The sequence below is a fragment of the Pseudopodoces humilis genome, chromosome 3, assembly GCF_049639895.1.
Source record: "Pseudopodoces humilis isolate 2021_Gansu_Grassland_sample_001 chromosome 3, ASM4963989v1, whole genome shotgun sequence".
NCBI lineage: Eukaryota > Metazoa > Chordata > Aves > Passeriformes > Paridae > Pseudopodoces > Pseudopodoces humilis.
Window position 1 is genome coordinate 65,305,988 of NC_142202.1, and position 26,589 is coordinate 65,332,576.

The window sequence follows — 26,589 nt, forward strand, 5'->3', positions numbered from 1 at the left end:
CATGAGGTACTTCAGGATTTTATGTAAAGGCTTCTGCAAGTGTGTTCATTAATCCTGACTGACTCTGCTTTGATGGATGCCCCATTTGTTTCCTCTGGATCACTTTAGCACAGCACAAAATAGACAGAATGGACTATATTATCTTGAAAGTTTTTGAGTAATTCTGCTTTTTATGCTTAAAGAAATTACCATTGTGGAGAAGGCAAATTTTACTTAAGCAAAATTTGCAGTGATGTTAATTTATTGCTGTTTCATAAACCTACAAAATCTCCATCCAATCTCCTGCCTGAGGAAGCATTTGGCCTTTTTACTAATCCTGAGTATCTCTGAAAGCTTTGGTCATATAACCTGTGGTGGTACATCTGTGTGTGTTTCGCATATCCAGTATGCATGTTTAACAGGGAAAATACCAAAATGGGGAAAGCTTTTAAAGTATCTCAGAAGGATCAGAGGGTAGGGTGAGATTTGCTCTTCATCAGCTTTTAATTGTTCTTTAACATGTATGTCACCCTCACGTGTTGTCTGGCAGCACAATTTGATGAAACCACCCAGCGGTCCCACCAGTCACAGAGACGCTGTCGAGCCTCACCCTGTGCCTGCTGAAGGAATCCTTCCAGGAGACACAGCCCTGATAGGTCTGTTTAAGCCTAGGTCTCCCCCACGTGGCAATCAAACACAAGTCAATAATTCCAAAGAAACTTCTGGTTGATTTTCCCCCTTCCATTTTCAGTACAATTTTGTTCTCAGCACTTTCTTCCCCTCTTTCACTTTGTATTTGAACTCAAGTATCACTTGGCAGCAGTGAAGTTGACTAAGCTCAAGCAAATCTCAGGAGCCAAATGCATCTAGTTTCCCATCCCTAGTTTCCCACTGTCCCTCATTCCCACCTTATGCTTGAATTTCTCACCCCAGCCAGCCAATTGGCTTGGCCCACTACATAGCCAGAGTGCCAGCCAGATCTGTGATTGCCTTGTGCCCTGCTGTGAGGAATCTGTGGGGCTTCCAGCAGCTAAATGTGCTTTTTTTCTTGTTCTAGGAGCTGCCCAGACAAAATACATTTATTTTTGCTTTGGTTCATGGCTCCAGCTCTATCATATCCCCCTCCTCCTGGCCATACAGCTATTTCCTCTCTCAGGGGCTTCCTGCCAGTGGGTTCTTTTGGCTGATAATATTCTTTCCATGGTAGTGTCCTCCCTTGTGGCAGCTCTCCAGTCTGGGAGAAAGGGTTTGGGCACAGCTTGGAGAAATCTAAACAAAGGTCTGTGAAACATTTGTCTTTGGTATCTATGCACAGCTAGTTCAAAGAGACCTGCACTCTGACAGTCCTATGACAATTCCTTCCTTTTTACCTTCCTTAGAAACAAGGTTCAGGCTGAATTCATTTGTGCAGCAGCTCTCTGCAACACTGAAGTAGAAGGGTAGTCAGTGAGGTCAACATAGGAATATATACTGAAGTATATGGCAAATCTGTTTTTTTGTCAATACTCTGTCAGACTCATCCAAACCCCTTTGAAACAAATGGGCATTTTCCTCCTATTAAAACAGCAGTGAATCCATCAGTGCAATGGAAAGATGCAAACTTAGTTCCCCAAATACAAGATTTATTCATCACTGTACTATGCTACTCACACTGCAGCTGAAATCTGCTGAAATTCCAGCTGAAATTTATGGAAGATGAGATTTCCAGGCACACTCGATTGCTATGTAGGTTTTAGAGGTTTTTTTAATCTTGATCTGCAAACCTCATCTACTGAGATTTGCTATTAATAGACAGGAAAAAGAAACACATTCAAAACCAGCAGAAAGAGCTACTCCTAAGAAATGAAGTGAGGGAAAAGCACTTTTCATTGCCACTCTCTACGCAACTGCAGTACCAAACTGCAGATTCTTGGGAAGTGTGTAATTCCTCTCTGCCTAAAAAGCTGCTTGAGAATGATATTGTGCTTCATTTTACTGAATTATCTTTTTCTATAGAAATATATTTCCTCTAAAAAAAATTATTTTTAAAATATCCAGATTTGTATGCCTCTCCAAATCCTTCCCTCCATTCTGTGCAGGATAACTGTGAGTTGTTCAAAGAGTAACATGGTCAAGGGAAACTGGTTAGCTCAGATTAGCTAATGAGTGTCACACACCCTAAACAGACTACAAGTCAGCTCATGTTTCTGTATCATTAAACAGTTTGCTATGGATTTAATATCTACACATATAGGCACACATGTATATAAAATTGCTTATCCATGGAGCTTATTTGAGACACCAGATGACTTTGTGGTGGGGTCAATGATCTAAAACTCTTAAGTCCCTGGATTTGATTTTCAACCTGTGAATTTATTTTGTGAATCACAATGATTTAGATGATCCCCAGTTTCTTACCAATTTAAAAGAGATAATAACACTTGGTTACTGAATAAAGATGTGTTTACAGAATAAAAATGGGGAATAGGGATCCTCTGAGGAGAAGGCAGAGATCTGCTTTGCAGGGAAAGCGCCTTACAACATTTCAGATTTCATGGCTGACATGAAAAGTATCGGCCAAAGCTTTTTAAACAGCATATCTGCTGTTTAAATATCCATATCTGCTCTGCTCTGACATCTGCATGTCTATAAATGCTTCCCCAATCAATAGTATTCAATATAGAACATATAAGGATATTCATAAATGTTAAAAAATTATGAAAACACACAAAAAAACCTTCTCTAGACACCATTTAGTACCGGTGGTGAAAATGGCCTACATTAAACTAACGTTACCCTTCAGCATGTGAAAGGCACGTCTTTGGTGCCTGTCAATTTGAAGATAAGACACACAAAGCAAAACCTTGACAAACATAACCAAACAACAAGATTTGGTCAGCCTATCAAAACAAGCAGTGATTCTGGTGAGTGGACATTTCTGGTATTTATCTGAGTTGTTCACTAGGAACCAGTACTTGAATGGACCCGCTCAGGCAGGTTCAGCAGATGAGCTTATGGAAGCTGGTGGCTTGGCTGCAGCAATGGTGGCCTCACTCCAGTACATCCAGCTGCAGAACCCCACCAGGAAAACCACTGCAGCAGCAAGGTCCAGCTGATCACAGCAAATACAAGGTGAAATTACTCTTTCTGTTACCTATGCACAAAGTCTTTGCTGTTAAAAAAGAAAGGAACTCAAATATATCTGCAGCGCTACATACAAGTGTAGATGAAGTTTACAAAACAAATTTAGCTTATATCTATAACATTTTTGTTGCAAGCCAATCAAAATTACAAGTAAGTCAAGCAAGGTTCCTAAAATAAAGTATAAAGGAACCTGAAAACTTAGTATTTTTAAAAATCCAGAATAAACTATTATACCTTTCAAAATTTTCTCCCTACCAGTTTTTATCCTCTACTTTTTACTGTCTGTCCATGTGAAACTTGTCTTTCATATATCCTTAAATCACAATTTCTACTATTTCCTCTTGAGACTGTTATGCTTTAAAGTAATCCACTTGGAAAGGTGGGAGAAAAGGAAGCTTCTTAATGGGGAAATGAGTGCATCTGATTTCATTGTCTTGATCAGTGATTAGACAGTAACAGAAGAAGAAAAAATTAGAAAGGAAACTGTTTAGAAGGTAGTAGATTCATGCCTTGGTCTGGAGACAGCGAGTCATTCTTCAGTACACGGATCATGAATTGAGAAGGGAAAGCCCAAAGAAACAGCATGGAAAAATCACATCTAGGAAAGGCTGTGCTGACTGTGTCCTGCCAAGGGAATCTGCAGACAAGTAGTTCTGGCTGTCACAGATGTCCATGTCCATGTTACCACTGACACCATGGCAAAACAGTATCCAAAGTGACAAAATGAGACAGATGCGAGTCAGCAGAAAAGCCCACGCAGACAAAGAACTTCAACGATTTGCTAACTTTGGGTTTTCACTCAGCCATCATGATAATGATCTTGAACATTATTACAACGGTTATGAAAATGCAAATTCTGTTTTACTCAGTCCATTGAACTGGAAATAGTTGCAGGAGCAGACTATTTGAGCTGCAGCACTTCAGTACACCATTTGTATTTCAAAACAGAAGCCACACACTGAATCTCTTGGTAGGTAGTATGAACCCCTGCTCCTATCCTCTGGCAACCCAACTGTGCTTTTCAAATCTTCAAAAAGGTTTTTTTGTTAAATTACTAACAGAAAATTTATAATTGTCATGTTTCACATATTCAGTGCTAAAGTACGAAATGGAATAACTACCTTTTTCTCTACCTCATCTGGCAGTTCCTCACATCTTTGCATAAATGAATAAAGAAATCAGGTCCATTAATTCAAATTTTAAATCTCAGAGAAAAGTGACCTCCTCAGAATCACACTGATGAAGAGGGGTAAAAATGTACATATCAAGTGAAATTAATCTAGTTCCATATTTCTGCTGGCACCATCCATACTCTCCAGACAGGCAGTTCCCACCACCTTCTTCTTTCCCATCAGTGGGTCTGTGCAGTGCAGTGAACTCTGCCTTCCAGACTAATTCAGTTTGTAGCATACGCTGCACAGCCCATCAAAGCTAAGGCCAATAGGTGTTCTTTCACTGACTTATAGCTTTTTCCCCTGGGTAATTTCACACATGAATACCTGAGCAGGCTGAGTGAAGGGAGTTAAACCAAATTTCTCTCATTATCTTTAATATAGCAAACAGACATTTCCACTCTGTTTGATAAATTGATTGAGAGGCTGAGCGTCTTTCCCCAGTTTTCTGTTTTTGCCTCCAATATAGCAAACCAAGTTCTCCGTGGCCAAGTGCTGAAGTTGCACTGCGGGATGCACACACTCTGCAGCCAGCAGCAGCACCAGAAGGCTGAGAGCTCTGAGAACTAGGAATTCACACAGTGCTTTCATGTGCATGGCTGGATCCTACAGCCGTATTACTTTATTAATAGCAACAGGAGCCAGCATCCTAGTCATAGCTCGCAGTGCTCTTTGGTGACTGCCTTGGATCACACCCACAAGGATCTGGCTGAGTCTGTCTTGGATCAGCATTGTGACTTGAACTATTGCTGTCTATTTTTGTTCCAGCCTACAAGGAAGATACCTCTTTGGGATTCAGAGCTTGATCTGCTCGACAACCAAAACTGAAGCAACCTCCAACAGTGAAACAGCACATTTTATAACCCCAAATAGCACCATACACCAGAAGGGCTGCTGTGAGTTTTCCAGACTGCTTTGAAGCAGAGAAAACAAATCCTTTATGTGTCCTGCCAGATCTCTAAGTTTTTAAGAAATTGCCGAAAGGACCCAAACCACTGAGGTATGGTTTAGAGTGCCTTCCCTACTCACCAGCTGCAGAAGCTGGAATGTCTGAACAGAAATGTTGTTTCTCTTGCTGAGAAGGGCACCAAGGGGTGCTGGACAATTTCAGTAATTATGATAACTTCTGGACAGCAAGTCTGTCCACTACCAGCAGGATTGCATTATTTTCACACTTGAATGACTTCCAGCTATTTCTTAGGCGAACCATGAGGATAAAGTTTTAAGTGATGACTTGAAGTCCTATCTTACCCTCTGAGCACAGCTGGGACGAAAAGTGAAGAGTGTAGCTAGTTCCTCTACATCTTTGATCATCATTGAATGAAGGAGGTTTGTCTCAACACATCACTCATGCCAGCAGAACCCAAGACAAGAAGTTTCTGATTTGTCTAAATGACAGTGAAAACCTGACACTGCCCTCATTGCCATTTGGTAAAAACAAAGAAGCCAAAGCAAGTTTCTCCTGTCATTCCATGCATGGCAGAAAGGCCATACTTCTCAATTCTTGATGCTTGCTTGCACCCTCAATATGATCTAACTCTGATGAAATGCTGTCCATTACTATATTACTATGGCTTATGCTGAATTGCAAATATTGCATAGAAACTATGATGACAAGGAATCAGATGACACATTTTCTGTATCTTCATGTTGATTCTGCTTGCATGCTTAACTCCATGTAAACTCCATGCATATTTTGTGCTTTCTGACATACAGCAGCATCCTCTTTTTCAGTTCTTGCATGATATTTGCTGGTGGGCACAATTTAATTGGTAAAACAGTGGTCAGTGGGAAACTCCTAAGCTTTCTTACCTTTTAGATCCTGATGTTACCTACAGGGGAGAAGAATGAGGAGGGTTTACTGGAAAACTATCACCAGGAATTCCGTTAAAATTTAGGAAACTTTAAATAAATTTCCTGGAATTCTTTGGTGGAATGAAACAAACTTATGGAGAAAACTGATAGCATTTTGGGAAAAATCTCTGAGCTTGACACAGGCAGCAGTAAGGCAAATACTGATTTTGCACAAAGCTGCATGATTTCAAGCTTCTCAAAGGGCATCCTTAGAAAAAGTTAACAACAGCCTGTCCTTTCTAAATACATGCCTGATAGGGCAAAATGTTTGTGTGAAATGGCTTATCTTCCTTCCCTGAGTGCCAGGAGAGATGGGAATGCTGCTTTCTCTTCTGTTTCCCTTTGTTGCCTCTGACATCAGACATGGAGAAAAAATGAGCCTGTGTTCAGAACCCCTGCAGTACCAGCAGTCTGTCTAATTAAAAAGTGCAAGGTAGAATGAGTCCTGCAATCTGTTTTAATCTTATGTATGTAGGAAAGAGATTTTCATGTGAAGTTAAAACACTTCCATTACATTGGTCTAATTTCCTGTGAGCATCCTCACTGTGGCATAAGGAGGCTTCATTTCTGGTTATTTTATATCAATTGCTTGTCAAGAAAGTGACAAAGGACCTATCCTTTCAGATGTTAATACAAAAAGGAGGGGCACAACATAAAAACTTATAAAATCAATTTTTCTTCCCCACTTTTACCTTTCAGTATTCTTTGTTGGTTTGCTCTATCAGCTGCCAGTTGCCATGTGTCTTTTTGGGTTTGTGTGCAAGTATTTAATACAGTAGCAGCTGTCTGCTGTAACTGATTCTCTATTACTGTACATGAGGCTAATTGTGCTCAGTGTGTTCAAAACCAAGCTTGTAATAACTGATTCATCTTGGATTCTTTGTTTATATTTTTCTGCTGAATCTAACAATACATTCCTGCAGAAATTCCCTCCCAAACGGCGTTCTTTTCTCCTGGCAATACAAGTGGGGAGCACTCCTGCCCTGAGAAACAAGGGCTTTGCAGCTGCCAGGTACTCTTGCCATGCCAAGTGACCACGCCAGCTGTGTGGAGGGAGTGTGACACGGCTGTTTCATGTCAGGGTTCTCTGTAGTGTGACACATTTGCTGCTGGCAATGAGAGACCAAACTTCAGGGACTCCAAGAGCTCTCAATTGAGTCGACTCTCAAGGCATGAGGGAATCAGAATGGAGAGCATGTCCTAAGCTGTCAAATCCAACCCCCCATTACTGCTTGCAATCAGATCACATATTCTCTCTAGCAAATCTTCTCATGCAAGCATTATTAGGGCTTTTTTCACTTCCCACTAACCTATTTGAAATAATCCTGGAACCTCCCTGCTATGATAGCCAAAAAAAATCCACCTTATTTCTATACATTCTCAGTTTCCACCTGTATATTCTTGTATCATTAGATCAAATAATTCTCATTTTCTCCTTGTGAATTTATAGATTAATTCATATATACTAAGGTTCCAAAGTGCCTCCCAACCCATCAAAGCTATGTTACATACAATAAAGATTTTTTAGGGATCTGCATATTCAGTACATTGTTAAGGGGCCACATAGTTACTCTGTCAAGGCTTTGGAGCACATAAGAGAAAAAGCTCTGTTTGGTGCTCTTGAGCTGACAGAAATAAAAGCCCTGTAACTGCAGCCAGAAAAGTGCTGTCCCTGAGATGGTAAGTTGTCCTGTCCTATGGCATTAGCACTTCTCCATCAATACCAGAAATACCTAGACAGCCTCATTTGGAAACAGCTTTGTCACAACCGTGCTCAAATTCTTCCCATCTGCTGCCACAGACACTGCCTCGCACTTTGTGCTTCACAGCATTTCTCAATGTCAGCCAGTTCCAGTTGCCTGATTATTCTAATTCTTCTTCCTACTGAGGGTGCCAAATCTATTACTACAGTCACCACACAAGATTGGTCTTCAGACCAACTCCTTGGGACCTCAGTTCAAGTTCAGCCAGTTCCTTCGAGCATGCTGTTTCTCTCAGCACATTGCCTTGTCCTTTATCCCCATCAGCCAGTTTCTCACCTGCCTTCCAATCTTTACATCACTAATCTTGTTCTTTAGCTTAACTGATAATTTTCTGTGCTGCACTGTTCAAAAGCCTTGCACAGCAGATCTATCATTTGACTTTTCCCTATAAAAATCTGTTAAATTATCAGACAGATATCAGATTTAGGTGGGATTATTTGTCTTCTGTGAACCCGCTTGCATTTCATCCAATTTTCCATTTATCTCCATGTCCCTAATTATGTCTACTTTTGATTTTATTTTCTACTCCACATCAAATTTGAAGTATTCAGATTATTGTGTTCTACTTCTGACATAGTAATTTCCATTTCTATGAAATATGGTGCATTGTCTTCACATTTAACTCTCATCCTAACTACTTACTGAATATGACAGAAGGTCTCAATTTTGTTTTGGCGCCAAGCGAGAGGTTGTTTAGTTTTGGCCTCCACTGCCCTTGCACAGCAAAACTATTTCTTCTCTTAATATGTAAGAAGAACTTTATGCTGCTTATTTCACTTTCTTCTTCATTGCCAAGCTTGGCTTATCTTTTACAGTAATTAGGCTTTACTCTTTCTCATTTTTACCTGTACAGTATTACTTTTCTTTTGAGATTCCTTGTTTTCTGTTCATTTCTAACAATTTTTTCAACAGATGGTTTGTCCAGTTGCATCTGAAGTTCTTCCCTACAAGTCATCCTCTTGTCCTTAAGATATAAAATTAAGATTACTATAAATTAAAGCTATTAAAAAACTCCTTCAGATCCATTATAAGCCTTTTTAACAGTGTTCCTTGTTAAACTTAGCTCGTGTTAAGGTGGTGGGAAATTCCAGAAGTTTAGTCCAGCTAATAAAATTGCTTGTCAGCAGTGCTGATGTCAAGCACCTATCCCATATCACAGGTTTGAAAGCTTCCAGTTTAGTGGGTAGAGGGAGTTTAGACAAAAATAAGATGATTTTTGTACATGTTCTAGAACCTAATAAAATACTCCACTGCTTAGATTGAAAGCATGTACAAGTGATGTTTTCTAACTGATATTTTGTTTGTGTGTTGATCCATTCCTCCCCCATTCTGGTAGGAAAGAGAAGCTGATGAGGATGTTTTAACCCTGTGTGTCTGTAGCATTCACTGATTTGGCTGGTAGGAGGCACAACTCAAATAATCACTGCAATCCAGTGGTATACCAAAACAGATTTTACATATGTTCCTTCCTCATAGACCATGGCATAATTTGTAGGGCACACATAATTCTTTGCACACTTCCTAAATATTCTACCTTCTTTTCTGGTCATTTCTTGAAATAAGGTTTACTCAGTTCCATAACGAATCTCCAAATTTATAATGAAATTATTGCATTTAACCTTTAGTATTTTTTTTCCAAGATGGTTCTGTCTACATCTCTGAGGAACTTCTAGTCTTTGTTTTCCTGTGCAAAGGTGAAAACAGCATCCAATTCAAAGAATCATAATTTCAAAATCTTGTAGATTTTCAGTAGCTGAGCCTTGTTTAAGCTTTTGAATGCAACTACTGCCTTGTTAATTCACGACTTTTTTTTTTTTTGCTTTCTCTTGTGGGTTGCAAATTATTGCTGAGCTTTGTAACTCAACACATTCATTGTAATCCCTTGTTTTCAAAAATATTCTTGTCTTGGGAAAAGCTGAGGTTTTTATTTATGCTGATTTTTTCCTCCACAAGTAATTACGACACAGCCTCTTGGTCTTTCCTTTCATATTCACTGAGCATCATTTAGAAAAGTGTGCCATCAGTAAGATCCATCTCTTTAGACAGGATGACTTCATTATGTTTTTTCTGTCTGTGCTTTTTCTTGTGATAAAGCAAAAGAAAGTAATTTGCTACAATATTTTTTTCTCTTTGCAGTTTGCAATCCATTTTCTGGTTCTTTGATATTGTGTATCTTTATTGCTGTCATCCTTTTCCAGCCAATATTCACCTTTAAAATCAATATGGTTTTGCTGAGGATTTATCATCCAAGAGTTAATTCCAATTTAACAGGAAGAGTTCCTCTAATATGTTTCAACTCTCATACTGGGTAGGAGTTAAAAGCTATTTACTTCCTTCAGATTGTAACAATTACACTTCACAATATACTCTTGTGGTTTACTTAAGAGATCTCTGAACAATTCCCTAATAATTTCTTCACTAATTCCATAAATTTTACATTTTAACACTCGACATATGCAGGAAGGTGTGACACTCAGAAAGATGTGATTCAGAAGTTACCCACAATAAAAAGGGGGTAGTGGTGGTGTTTGCTTTGGAGGGTTCTAAGATCGAGATGTGTTCACTTAGCATTTCTGTTTTGATAATTAGGCATTTCCAACAAAAATGCATTTTCCTAGGAAGCTTCAAATCAGTTCTGCTCTGTGCATTCTTTGAAAATGAGACCAAATGAAAAAATCCAAAGCTAAAACCACTGAAAACAAGCTAAAATCTTGACATTTATGATGAGCTAGTGTCTGAAAAAATAATTTTAAATCGAAGCTTTTATCATAACTTCTGCAATACGAATGCCACATCATTTACACCCTTCTTGATGACTTCCAAGGAGTGAGCATCCATGTTTCACTATTCATGCTTTGCAACTAATGAATCTATTGCAAGATAGCACTGTCAAAAGAAGACATCCTTTTAAAAATGCAGTATTTTGAAAAAGCTGCCATATCTGTGCTGTGTTGTTAAAAATCTGTCAGGCTGTGCAACATCTTGGTGGGAGGCATTTAGTTTTCCAGCTTCTACTCTCTTCTGTCATTTTACTTCATAGCTTTTTTATTGTATGCCATCCTGCACCATCACAAAAAGGGTGAGTGGATGGGGCCCTTTCTGTCAAAGGAATTTGTGTGACCAAAGACACACCTAACTCCTTTCCACCTCAAGGCAACCCTTTAAATACAGACACTTAACTGTATTCTAGTTGACTATAATTTGGGGGAGAAAATTCAAATACCTAACCAATGAAATAAATAAATTAAAATAAATTTGGAAACAATGCTGCTTAGATGAAAGGCATGTAGACAGTACAGCTTCATGGGAGCAGAGGTATTGAGAGGGACTCTCACTGTAAGAAATTAAATGCTTTGGAAAGGGAAGCATGAAGATAGGTTTTTGCACATTATCAATGACATAAAGAACTAGCAACATGCCTTACCCTCATTATTATCACAGGCTTAGAAGCATTCACAAGGATAAAAGCCCTGTGTGATTAAATTCCATTAAAATAGAAAGTTTATGGATCAAGCAGCTTGCATACCAAATTTTATCAGAAAAATACTTTTAAGTGTATGACTGAGAAAGTGATATTGCAAAAAACAGTTTTTTAGCCTGCACTGCCTGCTTCACTAGAAATAATGATGCACCACTGACAGCACCACTGACAACACCACTGTCGAAGTTTAAAATAAGGTAGGTGTTAATTCCCTAACAAGTGCAAGCAAAGATCTTACTGACTTCAGCTTGTACTTTCAGGGAAGTTTAAAAAAAAAGGTGAGAATATAAACTGAAGTATTTTCTCAGTTAGGTCAGAGAAGTCTGTCAGATGTTTATGGATGGCTGCCAAATAAGAATCAAAGTAATAAACAATCCTTCCCCAAACCAAACCATTTTTATTTAACTTCTGCCATCAAACCACAGACTTTGTATCCATCCTGCTCCAACAAAATCCAGGACTGCCTGAAGCATATAGAGTCAAGGTCAAAAATAAAGTTTCATCTGCATAGGCATGAAAATGTGTATTTTTTTTAAACATGATTCCTTGAGTGGCAGGCTTTCCTAATTTAGAAAAATGAACTGAAGCACACCAAAGACAGCAGAAAAAAATCACACTGTCTTCAATACATATTTCTAGCAAGGGTCAAATTTTCACCAGTGAAGACTATGTAAATCCCAAATTCACAGGCACTGCTTAGGATCTTTGCTGGCAAAAAAAGAACCTGGAACCCCCTTTCCCCAACCTTCACCCTCTCTTCTCCATCCAGAAAAACCCCAGTCTTCATGGCTTGTTCTTGATAATGAGAAGACTTTTATCTGCTTTCTTCCATTGGATGGATGCTGCTAGAATTAATATTGAAAAGTAATTTTTAGAAACATCACTGAGTATCAGCAAATGAGGTTTCAACTAGCATAACTTCAGATTTCTGGTCCTGGAAGGATTTGAAAATCATGTTGATCTGTGTATCCAAGTCCTTTATCACAGATACTCTCCGAGATTCTGAATCAAGATACTTGACTTCCCTGATTCATTATGAAATACATGCATTTTCTTCAATTGGGAATTGTTACTATAGCCAGAAATCCTGAATTTTTATAGCTGCATCTTGGATAAAGTCATGAATGAATTTGCCAAGGCTTAATATAATTGATTTGTGTTTGGCTTGCTAGGTAGTGATATAGTATAGTGTGACTCAACCTGCTAGTCCAGAACACAATCAGTATTCATGCTCTAGCTGCTGGAAAATATAAAATAAACTGATTAGATTATTTAGTGAGAACCTAATTTGCTTAGAATGACTAAAGACAACCTAGGGCTTGCAAAGGAAAAGTAGTAAGTCTAAAAGTTCACATAACAAAAGAGCTGAGGCTAAAATGTAAAAAAGAATACTCCTGATAAAAAATGCCCCTGTATTTATACAAAAGTTCTAACTCTGAGCACCTAGAGAGGTGGCCCTGAATTTTTTTAGCAACACAGATGCCCATGTATCCATAACAAAGAATGGCTAAAGACAGTCCTGTTACTTGTGCTAAAGAAGAAGGCAAAATAAGAACAGACAGCTAGAAAAGTTTTGAATATAAAAATTGTATAACACATATCAATATGGTGAGAATTAAAAAAAAAATTAAAAATTGAAGATATGGTGGTGTATATTTAAATGCTGTGGCAGTGGTGGATATTCAGCTACCAAAGAGGCCAGACACATTTCTCCATCTGATGAAATACAACCAGATGAGGTGCAGAGAAGGGCTTGCTCTGATTAGTGAACTAAGGGCTGAGAGACAATATGATTGCTGTCTACTGACGTACCAATGGAGTAAAATGCCATGGAAATGGGCATTCTTGCTGCTAATGGATATTCTTGGTAAAAAGATGAATCGACCAAAATGAGGCACAAGTAAATTTATGCTGGAAATAAGAAGGTTTGTAACTGTTGGAGGAGTAATCTTCTGAAAGTCTTCCAAAGACAGCAGTGGAAGTAAAAAACTTGAACAGGTTTAAGTAACTGTCTGATAAGTGTTTATGAAAACAACAGCATGATACATATAGTAACCATAGGAAAATGAGATTTTCAGTTTTCTAATAACTAGAGCAAGGGGAAGAGGAGACCATCAGTTACTTCAAGTGTGGAACTCAACCAGTTTATCACATGTTGAGATGGATGCTTTCAACAAGGAAACCTTTCAGTTCTAAGCCTTCTACTCTTGAGCACTTTTCCCATAAAGGTCTTGAAGGGAGACCAAGATGCCATTATGGATGGGAGCTGAAACATACTTACTGTAGAAAGATGGGGGTCAGTAAAGCCGAAATTTCTGCCTTCCTGGCTGTGCTAATGTATCTAACAATTAGACACAGGGAAGAAATTAAACCTTTAATGCACCTTTTGCCTTTCAGGTGTCTGAACTTTAAAGTTTGTGCTTGAAAAATTGTCTTTATTGTCAGGTTTGAACAATGCTGAGCAAAGAGCTGTCCAACCTCTGCTGCCTTTTGAGCCTTTCCCTTTACTGGAGTTTGATTTTGCTAGTATACCAGCACCACTGTTTTCAGAATAACATTTGTTTTTCACTGAGCAATTTAGTAATTTTTCTTAGAAACAGTGGACTAACATGACTAAATATATTTGTCTGTGGGTATCAAATAATATTAACAGGAGATAGAAGTTTTCAGATAACACCTAAAGTTAAACACCTTAACACTTTGGATTTGAAGCGTGAGGCAGAAAGGAGAAACGATATCACCATGAGACAGAGCTGCAAAGCAGCAGGCAACCCCTACACTGTGTTTTCAGTCAAATTTTTGTTTCTAATCTTGCTTTCCTACTGCGTACAAAATTCTCAAAGCCACAAAACCAAAATAAAAGACAGCAGTGACAAAGTGTGTTGGACTCTGAAGACTTGAACTGTCACTGTCTCATTCAGATTCATTCAGGTACTATTACTATAACAAAATATGATTTGAGTTGATTAGACCCTCAGAATTCAAAGTCTTTCTTTTGTCTAACACTTCTAATACAATTTAGCTAACAAGTAACCTCCCTCCTATGAATAAATGATAATAGAAAGCAATTGCTTCCAGCACTGCAATGTTATTTTCACAGGATGGACACCGTGTGGGGATACTTGTGAATAATGAGGTGCCATTCCTCATAACTGGAGGTCAAATGTGGTCCTGTACAACATAGTGTTTTGAATATTAGGGGACCTGGGAGGTCAAAGTTTAACTTCAACACAAATACACTGCACATTTTGGCATTTATAATAAGAGACAAGACACTGGTATGGCCAAGAGAAAGGTGCAATTTATGAACAATTTAGTTTTACATTCAGAATCAGTATGAGTGAAACAATCTTGTTCCCAGGCAAAAAAAAAATAAGTATCTATGGGAATTTTGGAAGAGTCCTTCCCTTCATGCTGCCACCTTAGGTTTGTTCACAGCTGTTGAAAATAACTTTTGATAAGTAAGATGAAATTAATGATACAGTGGCTGATGAACAGGTACTCAAATCTTAAAACTTGTAGCAAAAAGACCAAATGAGCTCTCTAAGAAAACATGAAATCATAAATTTTTTTTTTTTTTTTTGTGTAGGAAGCCTGAAGTAAAAAAAACAACTTGTACTTATACTATTGTGTAAGTATTGTATTGTTCAGATCTAGCAAAGCTTGGAGGCTTCTTTTGTTTCCTTGCTCTGCACTGACGTTTCTTCAGGCATACTGCTATTACCCAAATACATCTCTCATTTCCACATACCTTGTAGTGGAAGAGGAATAATCCACAGAAGAGGCTGTACAGGTCAGCCGTGAGCAGGGAGAGGTTGACGGCAGTAGCACTGGTTTTCTTTATGACCACTGGCATAAAGCTGTAGAGGCCAAACATACAGGCACTAAAGCCAACGTACAGCAAGCCTGCAGGAGAGAAACAAGAAGCAAAGTGACCTTTCAGCCTGCAGAAATGACTTTGTTGGGAAGAAGAAGGTTGTGCTTTTAGGAAAAGAAAGAATAATGCTTTTTCAAAGAAAAAATCAAATTAATAACATACACATATATGGAGAGTGAAAACCATACCAACACGGGTCATGAGGTCCTTTGGGATCTCCATAACAACGAAGTTGTTTCACATTGGTGTCTTATACTACCAGTGACTACTCATGTCCAGCATAGATTTGGACATAATGACACATTTGAACATATCAAATCTAGTATCTGCAGGAGCTGAATGTCCTCAACACCAAGAGGGTTCAGCTGAGTTGGATGGAGCACACAGTATTTTTCTGGGAATGGACCCAAAATATGAATGCAAGATTATTTGCAGAGCAGTTAATGAGCAAATGGATGAATGCATGAGGACAGCACTCAAGTGGCAGTGGTCCTAGCCCTATTTTGCCACCAAAACTGACAAATCACTTCACAGTTTGGCACCTCTGTTCCTCTACTCCTTTTCGTCTGCCTTCCTTAATAAAACTTCTGTGAGCTGAAACTCTTTCCTGCTACATGTTTACAGCATGCCTCACACAAATTAGGTTGTTAGACTCTAATAGAATAAAAATACATTACAGTAAAAATCTAAATTAATTAAAAAACCTAAATAACTTACCGGGAAAAAATTCATTGCTTCAGTTATTACTTGATAAATCCCAAGACAAATTAATCAATATGAAGTTAAAAAACCGCAAACACTTTACTCATCTGCTATCATGCAAATGATATTTCTTAGGCTGCCGTATGCTACAGAATTCCCAGCTGATATGTGCATGAGCCTAAATTTAGACTCATGCCAGCTCTTCAGAACATGTTATTGACTAAAATTGTAGAAAATCTGATTGCCAAAGTCCTGAAAGGGATTAGAAAAGATAACAAAAAAGGCCATATAATGGCCATATATGTGTATTTGGATGCATTTATTTAAAAATTCTTTAAAAAGCTATCTAAAGGACAAAATTGGCTGTGACAGATTGAATCCCGTAGAAGCATATGAACTGAAGTGTACATTCAACTGAAACAAATGCAGCAGACACAAACTATCAGTGTCAATACATGTTATGGTATGATAAGGAATTTGAATTTATATTCAGAATATGGCCAAAACCTCCTTTTACCCATAGGGAGTAAATATATAAGGTGAGCACTGTATACTGGTAACAGAATTAAATTTTAGGCAGTGCTTGAAAGCTGCTTTATTTAAACTCTGCAACTCTTCCGTAGCAGGCAAATAATTGAGCCATATGGAGTGTAGTTTTGGTCAACGGGAAATTGTTTTGCATACAGAAGCATTAAGCCAGCTTTTCTTTCAGGCTTAAGAAGAACAGGTCAGGTACTAAAGCCATTCTGGATCAGAAGTCAGCATTGTCAAAGTACAGTTTGCAAATCACCAGCTGGTCCACCAAGCCTCTGGTTGTCTGGATTTAACACAGCTTTGCTGGTTTATGCACTCAACTTACAGTATAATTTTATGGTACTGCCTTGGTGTTCACATTATTTGACAGCCAGCTTCACAGCCAGCTTTTCCAAAGGGCATTTTAGTTCCAGTGGAAAATTGCTTGAACTATAGCTGTCCTAGAAGAGGTGAATATAAAGTGGCATTTCATTTACAGCTAAAAAATACATGTAATATCCACCAGCTGGGTGGCATTTAGTGATGACAATAAACAAGTGAAATTAACATCATATGATTTTCAGATACTGCTTCTTACAGGGCCAATTTTGAGACTGAAAATATGCTTTAAGTCAACAGCTTGAAGCCTCAGCCTCCTCAGGTAACCATGGAGTGCAAATAGCAGCCTTGGGAATCGCCCCTAGTGCTGCAGTCCCAGCAGACTCCAGAGCCTCTCTGGGCAACCTGTTCTGCTGCCTGCCTGTCCTCCATGTGAAGAATATTTTCATTTTATCCAGTACGAATTTGTCATTTGAGCTCCTGTCTGTTGTCTCTCACCCTCCTGCCATGCACCTCTGTGAAGGCCTCGGCTCTGTCCTTTTGATGACCTCCTTGTAGGTAACTTCTTATCCACAGGCCGAACAAGCCCCAGTCCCTCAGTAATTCTCCATTTCTCTTTACACTTGGTGTCTTCACACAGATGGGCAGGATCTGTCCCTAGGGACCACTCTAAAACAGCCCAAGTATGACCAAGACCAACATGACTGGAGAACTTCTGGTCTTGTTCCTGAGTAAGCTGGTTGAATGTTGCATGGTGCAATGATGCACGAATGTTGCCTCTGTGCTTTTTCTCTAAAAGCAAATGTTTAATTGGCATGAAATGGAATCAGTTATGATCTTTCATACTGCCTTGGAATGAAGACTATTCAGAAATATTCAACCCCCAGTAACAAAGGGCACTTCCTTGGAGCTACAAACAGGCTTTTCTCTTAAATAAAACTGATGTGAGTTTATTTGTTACTATTTCATCTATTTCTATAAAACTTGTCATGGTCTCATGTGAAACCATTCAGTTAAAACTATAAAATCATCCTCCTTTCAGGCTAGTTGTCAGCATGTATTAATACTTAAACCTTCAAGGATTCAAACAGAGCTGCACTGATTCACACTAAGTGTGAAGATGATGATATGTATCAGGGCAATTTCCAAAATTAACACCAGGAGGGCCACAGCCTGTTTTAAACATGATAGACATAACAGATTGGCTTTAGATCTTTATATTCAAAAATCATTTGCATCAGTTAAAAGATAGCTCATTTGATCTTAAAAGCACAATTATGGCAGATGGCAACAGGCCACCTTGAGTTATTTATTAGGTTGCCTGCTGTGACTTTATCACCACCATTTGGAAGGCTGATGATTTAACTCTGCTGGACTGCAGGTTTGACTCTGTCACAGTGGATAACTACTCAGGACAAGGCTGTGAACTCCCTGACACACATTTGACAATCATTTTTTGACAATCTTGTATCACTGCCAATGCAATGGAAACACCAGGTGCAGTGAAGCCTGGGAAGAACTACAGAACTGTCTCCATTTAATCCACGTTCAACTAAACCACATTTCCACGTTCAACTAAACCACATTTCCAATTATTGCTCTAGCAAAACAAGTCCATATCTACGATGCTTTTGCTAAGATGATCTCAGCCTTGTGAAGCATAAGGACTCTTCAGAATTAGTAATCAACTTTCAGGAACATTTTGGAAGTAAGACCTTATTTTAATAGCACATTTCACTGATACTGAGTTTGAACAGAAATCTAATAGAAGTATATATGACATTTACATGGATAGTAGATTAATTCACTATGACCACTGATAGTTCCGTCAGTACCAGATTAATTATGTCCCTAAGCTCCCTCTCATGAAATATAAACAAACACTGATGCAATTATGCTAATTATCTCAGATTAAAGAAGGCCAATACACTTATAATATACAGTTGAGTGTGTTTCTCCATGGATACTTTAAATTGATTTGTCACTTAGTTTTACAGCTCAACCATCAAGTTTCTAAGATTTTTAGGTGCAATTTTTTGTGAAAAAGTGTGGTATTTATCAAGGTTTAGGATGATGAAAGGGAAATGAGAACTAAGTTTAAAGAAACAAACTGCATTCCACAATTTGTCTCCCCTCAGGGATTCTCCACACAATCAGTTGTTTTTGCACACTTCTGAGTTGTCATTTTGATGTTCAGTCTGAAACTAGGTAAAGAGCTACTACTCTCAATGGATTTCCAAAGCTTGAACCCTCTGCAATAAATCAGCTCTATGCTACTGGTATTCCTTTATTTCTTCTATTGTCCTAAATAGTGAATGAGTGATTACAGGGACTCCCCTAAATATCGATTTGCTTTTAAAACAAATAGTTCATTGGACTAATTAGAAGGGACTCATAAACTCAGCTTCCAAACTGAAATGGGAAAATGCAATCCCCTGCTTGGCAGAACACCATAACAGCATCATTGGGCACAATGCTCCCAAAACTTGTCTAAAGGACACATCTGCTATATTCCACCAAGACCATTTGGAATGCAATTAAACACTTCCATACAGAAATGCTCCCCCTGGAAGTGAATTTATGAGGCTATAATATGCACTGCGAGTACTTTTTCAGGTTATTTTGTTAGGTTCCATTTTCTTTCTTCGGCTTTCATTGAAGAGGTTTGGCTCTTAATTATTACTTCATTTATTGCCCCAGCGTTGCATTGAATCTTAGAACTGGAACCCCATTATTGTTTTACTTCATGGCTGTCTGAATGATTCTCTTACAGCATTCATATGCTTAACCTAATCGTGTAAGGAAGGCATAGAACAGCTATGGAGGACAGATCATTTAAGAACATTTATGAGGCATATAGCTCAACCTTTGGTAGTAACCAGTGGAAAAGTCACAAACATTGGCTCCTCTGAAACTCTGTGCCCTCCTCCCCAAACACCGGCTGTCTCCACACCTCCTTCATGTTCAATGAGGTAAAGTGTGTTCTTACCTATTTGCCAATCCCAGGGGACTTTCAACAGCTCTTTGTGTTCCATGATTGCACTAGAAGAGAAGAGAAGGTAAAATTTCATGGAAGAGAACAGAAGTTAAATTTCTTCCACTCATTCAATTCAAATGCTGGACAGAACATAAATAACCTCATAACAAAAAATCTCTGTAGGAACCAAATGCAATCAGGAGTTTGCTAATCTACTCTGGCATTATCCCTGTGCCTGTGTATTTGAAAGATCTTCAGGGCAGTAATCAGATGTGATAGCATGCAATTTCCCCTGGTTTATTTACAGCTCTATATAAACCTGCTCTACATGCCCATTCCCCTAAATGTTCAGTCCTCTTGCACTTTTCTGAGTTAATATTCTGAAAGCTTTTGAAAGTTAATTATTAATAATGTATCTATCTGAGTTATTCACACTTCAGACTAGCACTGCAGTGTAAAATAAATAGATATCACAGGCTGGTTTGGGAAGCATACTGTGATTTGTTACACACTGAGAGAAACCAAATAGTCACAGCAGTGTAAGTCAGGATAATAAGCAAAGGATGGGCAAACCTGCAAAAATCCACTCTAAGTATCTTGTAAATCTTGCACTATACATTAACATCAAAGTCACAGATCCATAAAATTCTAAGGTGGCAACAAGTCAGCTCGTCCCAATCCAGGCAAATATTATCTTGGAGATAAGATATCTCCCAAGCTAGGTCTTTGCTGCTACCTTCGAAAGCAGGTAACTGCTTTCCCTATCTGTGTGATTTCCAGATAAATCCTGCTGAGAACTCTACATGCTGGTCTGGACACCATTTTAAAAAAGTATAGAACACAGAATTGTACAGATTGAAAAACAAAGTACCTAGTAGAAAAGGTGGTATGTGGAAGACCAAGACTAATAGTAAAACTACAAGAGCTCAGCACCTTCCAGATAAATCTAGTCTAAAGAGTTGCATCCTGGAAATTCTAATTTGCTAGCTACTGATGTGAGGCAAATCTAATACTGTGTACAGAATAATAAGAGTATATTCTCTGCCAAATAACTAAATTACAGGTGTCTTTGCATTCATAAGGTATATATCTCTTTTATCAGTAATTCCTGAAGAATATAATGAAAACAAACTACTATGTCTCTTGGTCTGCAAAAAAAAAATTCACATAACTTAAACATATGAACATTATATTCATATTATTGCTTAGCCAATATAAAATATGCATAAACCAATATGTTACAGCTTGTGATTCCTTATGGTCTGTGAAACAAAGAGGGGTGAGAGAAATTTTGCCAGAAATGGCCATTTAGTTATGCCAGAAGAATTGTAATCACAATGATTTTGAAAGGTTGTGGAGTTGGAGGAGGTCCTTGATGACTGAAAAGAGACAAATGCAACATTCAGTTTAACACAGAACAAAAAGTATAGTCTGGCCAGCCTTATGCTAAGCTTTGGGAAGATTATGGAACAAATCTACCCAGAAGCCATTTGCAGGAAGGGAAGAAGATGATGGGAACAGCCAGAACAGGGCTCTCAAGCAAACCTGCCCCTACTAGCTGCCTTCTATGATGAGGTGACTGGATCAGTAAATAGAGGAGAGAGAATGGATGAGAGGATGTGGTGTAACCCACTGTTACTTTAGCAAGGTTTCCAACATGATTTCCTTAAAGATCTTTTGTGACTCAAGAGGTATGGACTAGATGGGTAGACTATCTACAATGTTGTCTAAAGAAAAGGGTGGGCAGAAATCTCATGAAGTTCAAGAAGAACTCCTGCAGCTGGGGTGGAGTGACACTGAAAGAGTACAGGCTGGGAGGTGACTGGATAGAAAGCTGTTTTCCAGCAATAAACCTTAGAGTGATGGTGGACATCAACCTGAACACAAGTCAGCAATGTGTCCCTGGAGCAAAGGAGGGCAACAGCATCCTGAGCTGTATTAGTAAGTCTGGCCAGAAAGCTGAAGGATGCGATTTGTGAGACAGCAACAAGAGTACTGTATCAAATCGTGGGCTGTCTAGAACAAGACAGACAACAACAAATTGAAGGGAGTACAGTGGATCTCCATCACAATGGTCAGGTAGATTGAGGACAGGATGTAAAAGGAGATGCTGAAACAGCAGGGTTTTCTTAGTGTGTAGAAGAGAAGGCTAAGCTGGGGGAAAGGAGGACACAACAATAAATTTTCCATCTTAACTATGAGATGGGTAGTTACAGACAAGACAGTCATAATTTTCTTGGAGCTGTACAACAAAAGGATGAATGACAATGGACACAAGTTGCAATGTGGAAAACTGATCAAATATCAAGGGAAAAAAGATGTCAAACACTACAAAAGGTTAACCAGCATGAATGGCAGTTCCATTCTTGGAGATACACAGAAATCAACTGAAAAAGTTCCTAAGCAACCTGCTGTAACTTTGAAGCTAGCTTTGAGTAGGAGCTTGAACTAGATGACCTTCAGGGGGCCATTAGAAAATAGGCCATGTTATGATTATGTGATTCCATCAGATAACCTTATCTCCATTTGCTGGGTAACTGTGACATCCCCAGCTCTTGTAAACTAATCTGTTATTCTTCCTCCCTGCTTTAATTATATTCAACATACTAACATACTTCTCTTTTCACTATGTCTGGGTAATCAGCCAACTCATTAACTCACTGTTTCCCCATACACCTTAGCTCTTCCTCCTTTGCTGCACAACAGGCATTATGTGTGTTTATTTTATGTCACAGTCTAAGACTCCCCCAGTTTAGAGGATCTAAAGGTTCTATATTGCACCAAAGTGGCCAGTAGTTTTTCAAAGAAAGAGCCTGCAAATTTAACATGAGGAACTGGCTTCTCTTTGAAGTGTTATATCTAGTTAGATTAGATCTCTGTGAACACATAACTGTGACTTCTGCTATTCATTACAGGTAAAGGTAAGAAAAAGGCACAGGTATGAAGTGTGGTTGGGTCTCCAGAAGGTGCCCAAAAAGCACCACCAGCAAAAATCTGCAGAGACTGGTGGAGAAAAACCTGTTGGAGTGTACTTTTGGGCCAAAGGTTAAACAGAAAAACCTTATGGCTTTCAGCAAAGAAATGGTTTCTTATTGTTTCCCTCCAGTTGTGTCTTTATACAAAGATGCCTTATCCCAAAACCAGATTCTCATCAGCAGAACAGCTCACAGACCCTGAATTGTGACTAACTGCTTGGGTCAAGAGGGAGTAATGGCACTACAACTGAACTTTGGAATATGAGACATTTACATGACAGTTTACACACACAGAGCAAGACAAGGGCACTTGTAGTATCTACTTCATCACAAACATAAAAAAACGTTTTACCCCAAGATACTAGGCACATTTACATGCTCTTAAATTCCATATTTTTTAAAAGGGAACTTACTGTATGGCAGTTAGTTAATATAAATAATTTTAAAACACTTGTCCAGATCCCAAATAAATATATTACGCTTTATAGCTAAAAAAAAAAAGAACTACTGAAGTAGAAATTGATGGACTGTGATTTTTTGATCAGTCTCCGTTCTTAGAAGCAGAGTAGATTAGATCTGTAGAAAAGCAACTTGTTTTGGACAATAATCAAAAGTTATTCTGTGTTACAAGCACCAGTGGCAGACCTGCACAAAATGCAGCAATCTTGCAGAACTACTTTTACATCAGTCACTGTACTGCAACATTGGAAGCCACCTTCCTACTATTAGGCTTGAAGTTGAAATGCTCATTAGATACATGTGGATATAGACCAGACTCTGTAGACCCTGAAATCCATGCAACAATCTCCTATGTGCTAAATATTTTTTAAGTGAAAAGGCCATTTTCTTAAAGGCTTTTTCATTATTTCTGCCATATGATAATGTAGATTCACAGAACAAGTGAACCCATAAAATACCTTCTGACTGGATGTGTTTTCTACCTCTTTAGAAGTCAAAGCGACTTTTTAAAAGTATGAAACAGAACCAGAAGAAGCTGTAGATTGTACAAGTATCCACTTGTCTTCCAGCAGCAAGATGGTGGGACATGTCTTCTTCCTCTTCATGTGACTACTCAAGGACACTGGTCCTTGAATTACAGTACTTGGGTAAAAATTTGTGTTATTATTCAAATCTCCAATATGAAATATGAAAACCAATGCAAATTCCAAGATTAGAATTGACACCTGTTAGAATAGACACCAATTAGAATAGACACCTGCTCTCCACAGGAAAGGGCTAATTTTGACAAAGTGGTTAGTGCATATCAATGGAGGCCCACAGCTGCATTTATTTGAGCCTTAGTGGGCTCAAACCTGCCCACTTACAGCTGAATTCCACTGAAGAAGGAGCCAAAGAGTCCGATCATGCCCAGGAATTCCACTCGACTCAGATTTCGGACGATGTACTCCTCACAGACATTTGAGATGCCGTATAGTGTTGCTCCACCAAGTACTAAGAGGTCCCCTATCAGTTTATTTTCACCTAGGGATAAATAGAAGAAAAATCAGAATGCCTCAAAACAACCATCTCTTGTCCAAATCCATTGCATGTTCTTCCCTACAGATTTCATTTCGCAGTCACTACTTAGCCCTTATCTGGGTTAATAAAATGAATGCAAATGTTCTGTCATTTTAACAGTTTTTATTCAATATACCAGCCAAGTCTAGCAGAGACAAAGGGAGAGAATATTCTTTGCTGTAGAAATGAGAAGCCAAAAAAATTCTGAAAAACTTGTAGAAAAAGTATAGAATCCAAGTGACACTCTTCAGAGACTTATCCTTTTTCCTTTATTATTACTACCTTTTTTTTTCTTTGCAGGGAGGATGTGACTCAGCTCTGTAGAGCAGTATGCATCTCATCTTGAAATTTAACCAGTCTAAAACATGTTCAGTACTTAGATCTGAGGACAACTAAAAAATTCTGTGTACCTGTGAAATGAGTGAAGAAATCATTACAACCTAATACTGACCTCATTCTCACATGGAGCTGTTTGACAAGAAAGGGAGAAGGAAGGATGGGGTGTAGACAGGGTGATGATAATGACAGATTTTTAAACGAGGTTCAATTAACATAGCAGTACCTAATGCATGCAAAGAACAAGATGTATTTTCAATACCTGCAGGTATACAGAATTACTAAAACATTTTGTTATCAAAGACTGCTTGAAATGTTTTTAAGTCTTGGAAGATTTTATTATTGGGTGTTAGGGAGAGCTGCAGTGACATTTGATCAAGATCAAGTTCCAGCTTGAAAACTGAGTCCCTAGCTTTGCAAACTGGTGCATGCAATTCCCTCTGCACATATGGCTTGTTAAATTATTTCTACAAGAGCTACAGCTCACAAAGCTGTCAGATATTGCTGCAGAACCATATTCTGAAAGGCTGGATATAATGGATTTTACTTTGAAAAGTTTCAGCAAAAATGCTGAAGTACTGGAATGTATTTTTTTTAAAAAGAAACCTCGTTTTCTTAAAATACCGTGGTTTATTTTTTATGTCCCTGCCTTTTAAAGTTTTAATTCAATTGATTTGTAAAATATACACTGCAGTAAATAAAAAATGGAAACCAAATATTCTGATTGGTTCAAAATTATCTTTTCAACTTTTTCCTTTCAGGAGTTCTTTTAAGCCTCCAGTTATCATTCCAAACTGTAGTGCTGAAATTTCTACGGGGAAGAAATTTATGATAATAAAAACAGCCATAAGAGGACAGCCCAAGGGTTCATTAATCCCGTCTCCAACACTGGCTATAAGCACCAGAAAAAGTATATTTTGTTTAAGGACAATAGGAATGGAGTGAAGTGTAAAATATTCCCAGTAATACTCTCTTAGATTCCAGCATTTTTCATCTCAGATGAAATCTTGCTTCTATATATTTAGCAAACATTACTAGATTTGTTTTTGACATACTCATCCAGCCTTTCACTGAATTTCTGTTTCCAATGTTCCTTGACTGGCAATATGCTTATATTTATCTTTTTATGATTTGGTTGTTTTGTTGGTTTTATTAGGTTTTTTGGTTTTGTTTTTTTTCTTACTTTAGTCTTCTCTTGCAATCAGTAATGGAAGATGTTCTTAATTTAAAATAACCATCAGCGCTTTACAAAATTTCTTCATACCCCTGATGCATTCATATTTCACAGTGGCTCCATTGATTCCTCACTGAGCTCACTTATTTGGTATTTATTGCAGCTACCCACTGACACTTCAAGGAAATATTTCTGAAAAGGCTTTTGACCTTACAGCTTCTGCTGGGACAAAAATATCATCCTTTTACATCTATGGAACAAAAGCAGCTCAGAGGCTGAGCATTTTCACACAGATGGGATGGCCTCAAGCATCGCACCCTGATAGCTCTTCCCAAAGAGCTCTCATGCTGAGTGTGAGCCTCAGCCTTCAGGGCTTTCCCAGAAGAGGGAGCCAAGATCTGTTCAGAGCACCAGACTGACACTGGAACCTCCTCAGGTACTCAGCAGCACAGGGTGGCTGAGGAGAGCATAAACAAATAGGGAAGTACAGAGGGACTTTTATCAGCCAGTTCTCTGCAGATTAGGCATTTTCTGAGATAGAAGTTGCATTAGACCATCAATTTTAATAAAGCTTGAGGGATTCTTCATCAGTTTGTAAAATCTGTATATTTTTGGCCTACTATTAAGAAGTACTTCATGCTTTTAACTTTCACGCGGGATGCCTCAAAGTCGTATTAGTCATCCATAATTTTCTGAGAAATATTTTAAATCACTCTGTATTGACCCTTTCCATATCACTGAAGACTTCATATACCTTTACAGGATCTGTCACTTTCTTGCCTTTTCTGAGAGCTGGAATGTCCCAG

At 38.4% G+C, this 26,589-nt stretch overlaps 1 protein-coding gene across 2 annotated transcripts in view; it reads right to left on the reverse strand.

Annotated features, from left to right (window-relative positions):
• The window catches only part of SLC35F1 (solute carrier family 35 member F1), a 226,146-nt gene that overhangs the window by 5,203 nt on the left and 194,354 nt on the right, over positions 1-26,589 (reverse strand). For both annotated transcript variants that reach the window (XM_088053739.1, XM_005518308.3), the window contains 3 exons: positions 24,081-24,237; positions 19,793-19,845; positions 15,124-15,278 (listed from right to left, as the gene is read on the reverse strand). In XM_088053739.1, the coding sequence (XP_087909865.1) occupies positions 15,124-15,278; positions 19,793-19,845; positions 24,081-24,237 (365 nt within the window). The remainder of the gene's footprint in view (positions 1-15,123; positions 15,279-19,792; positions 19,846-24,080; positions 24,238-26,589) is intronic.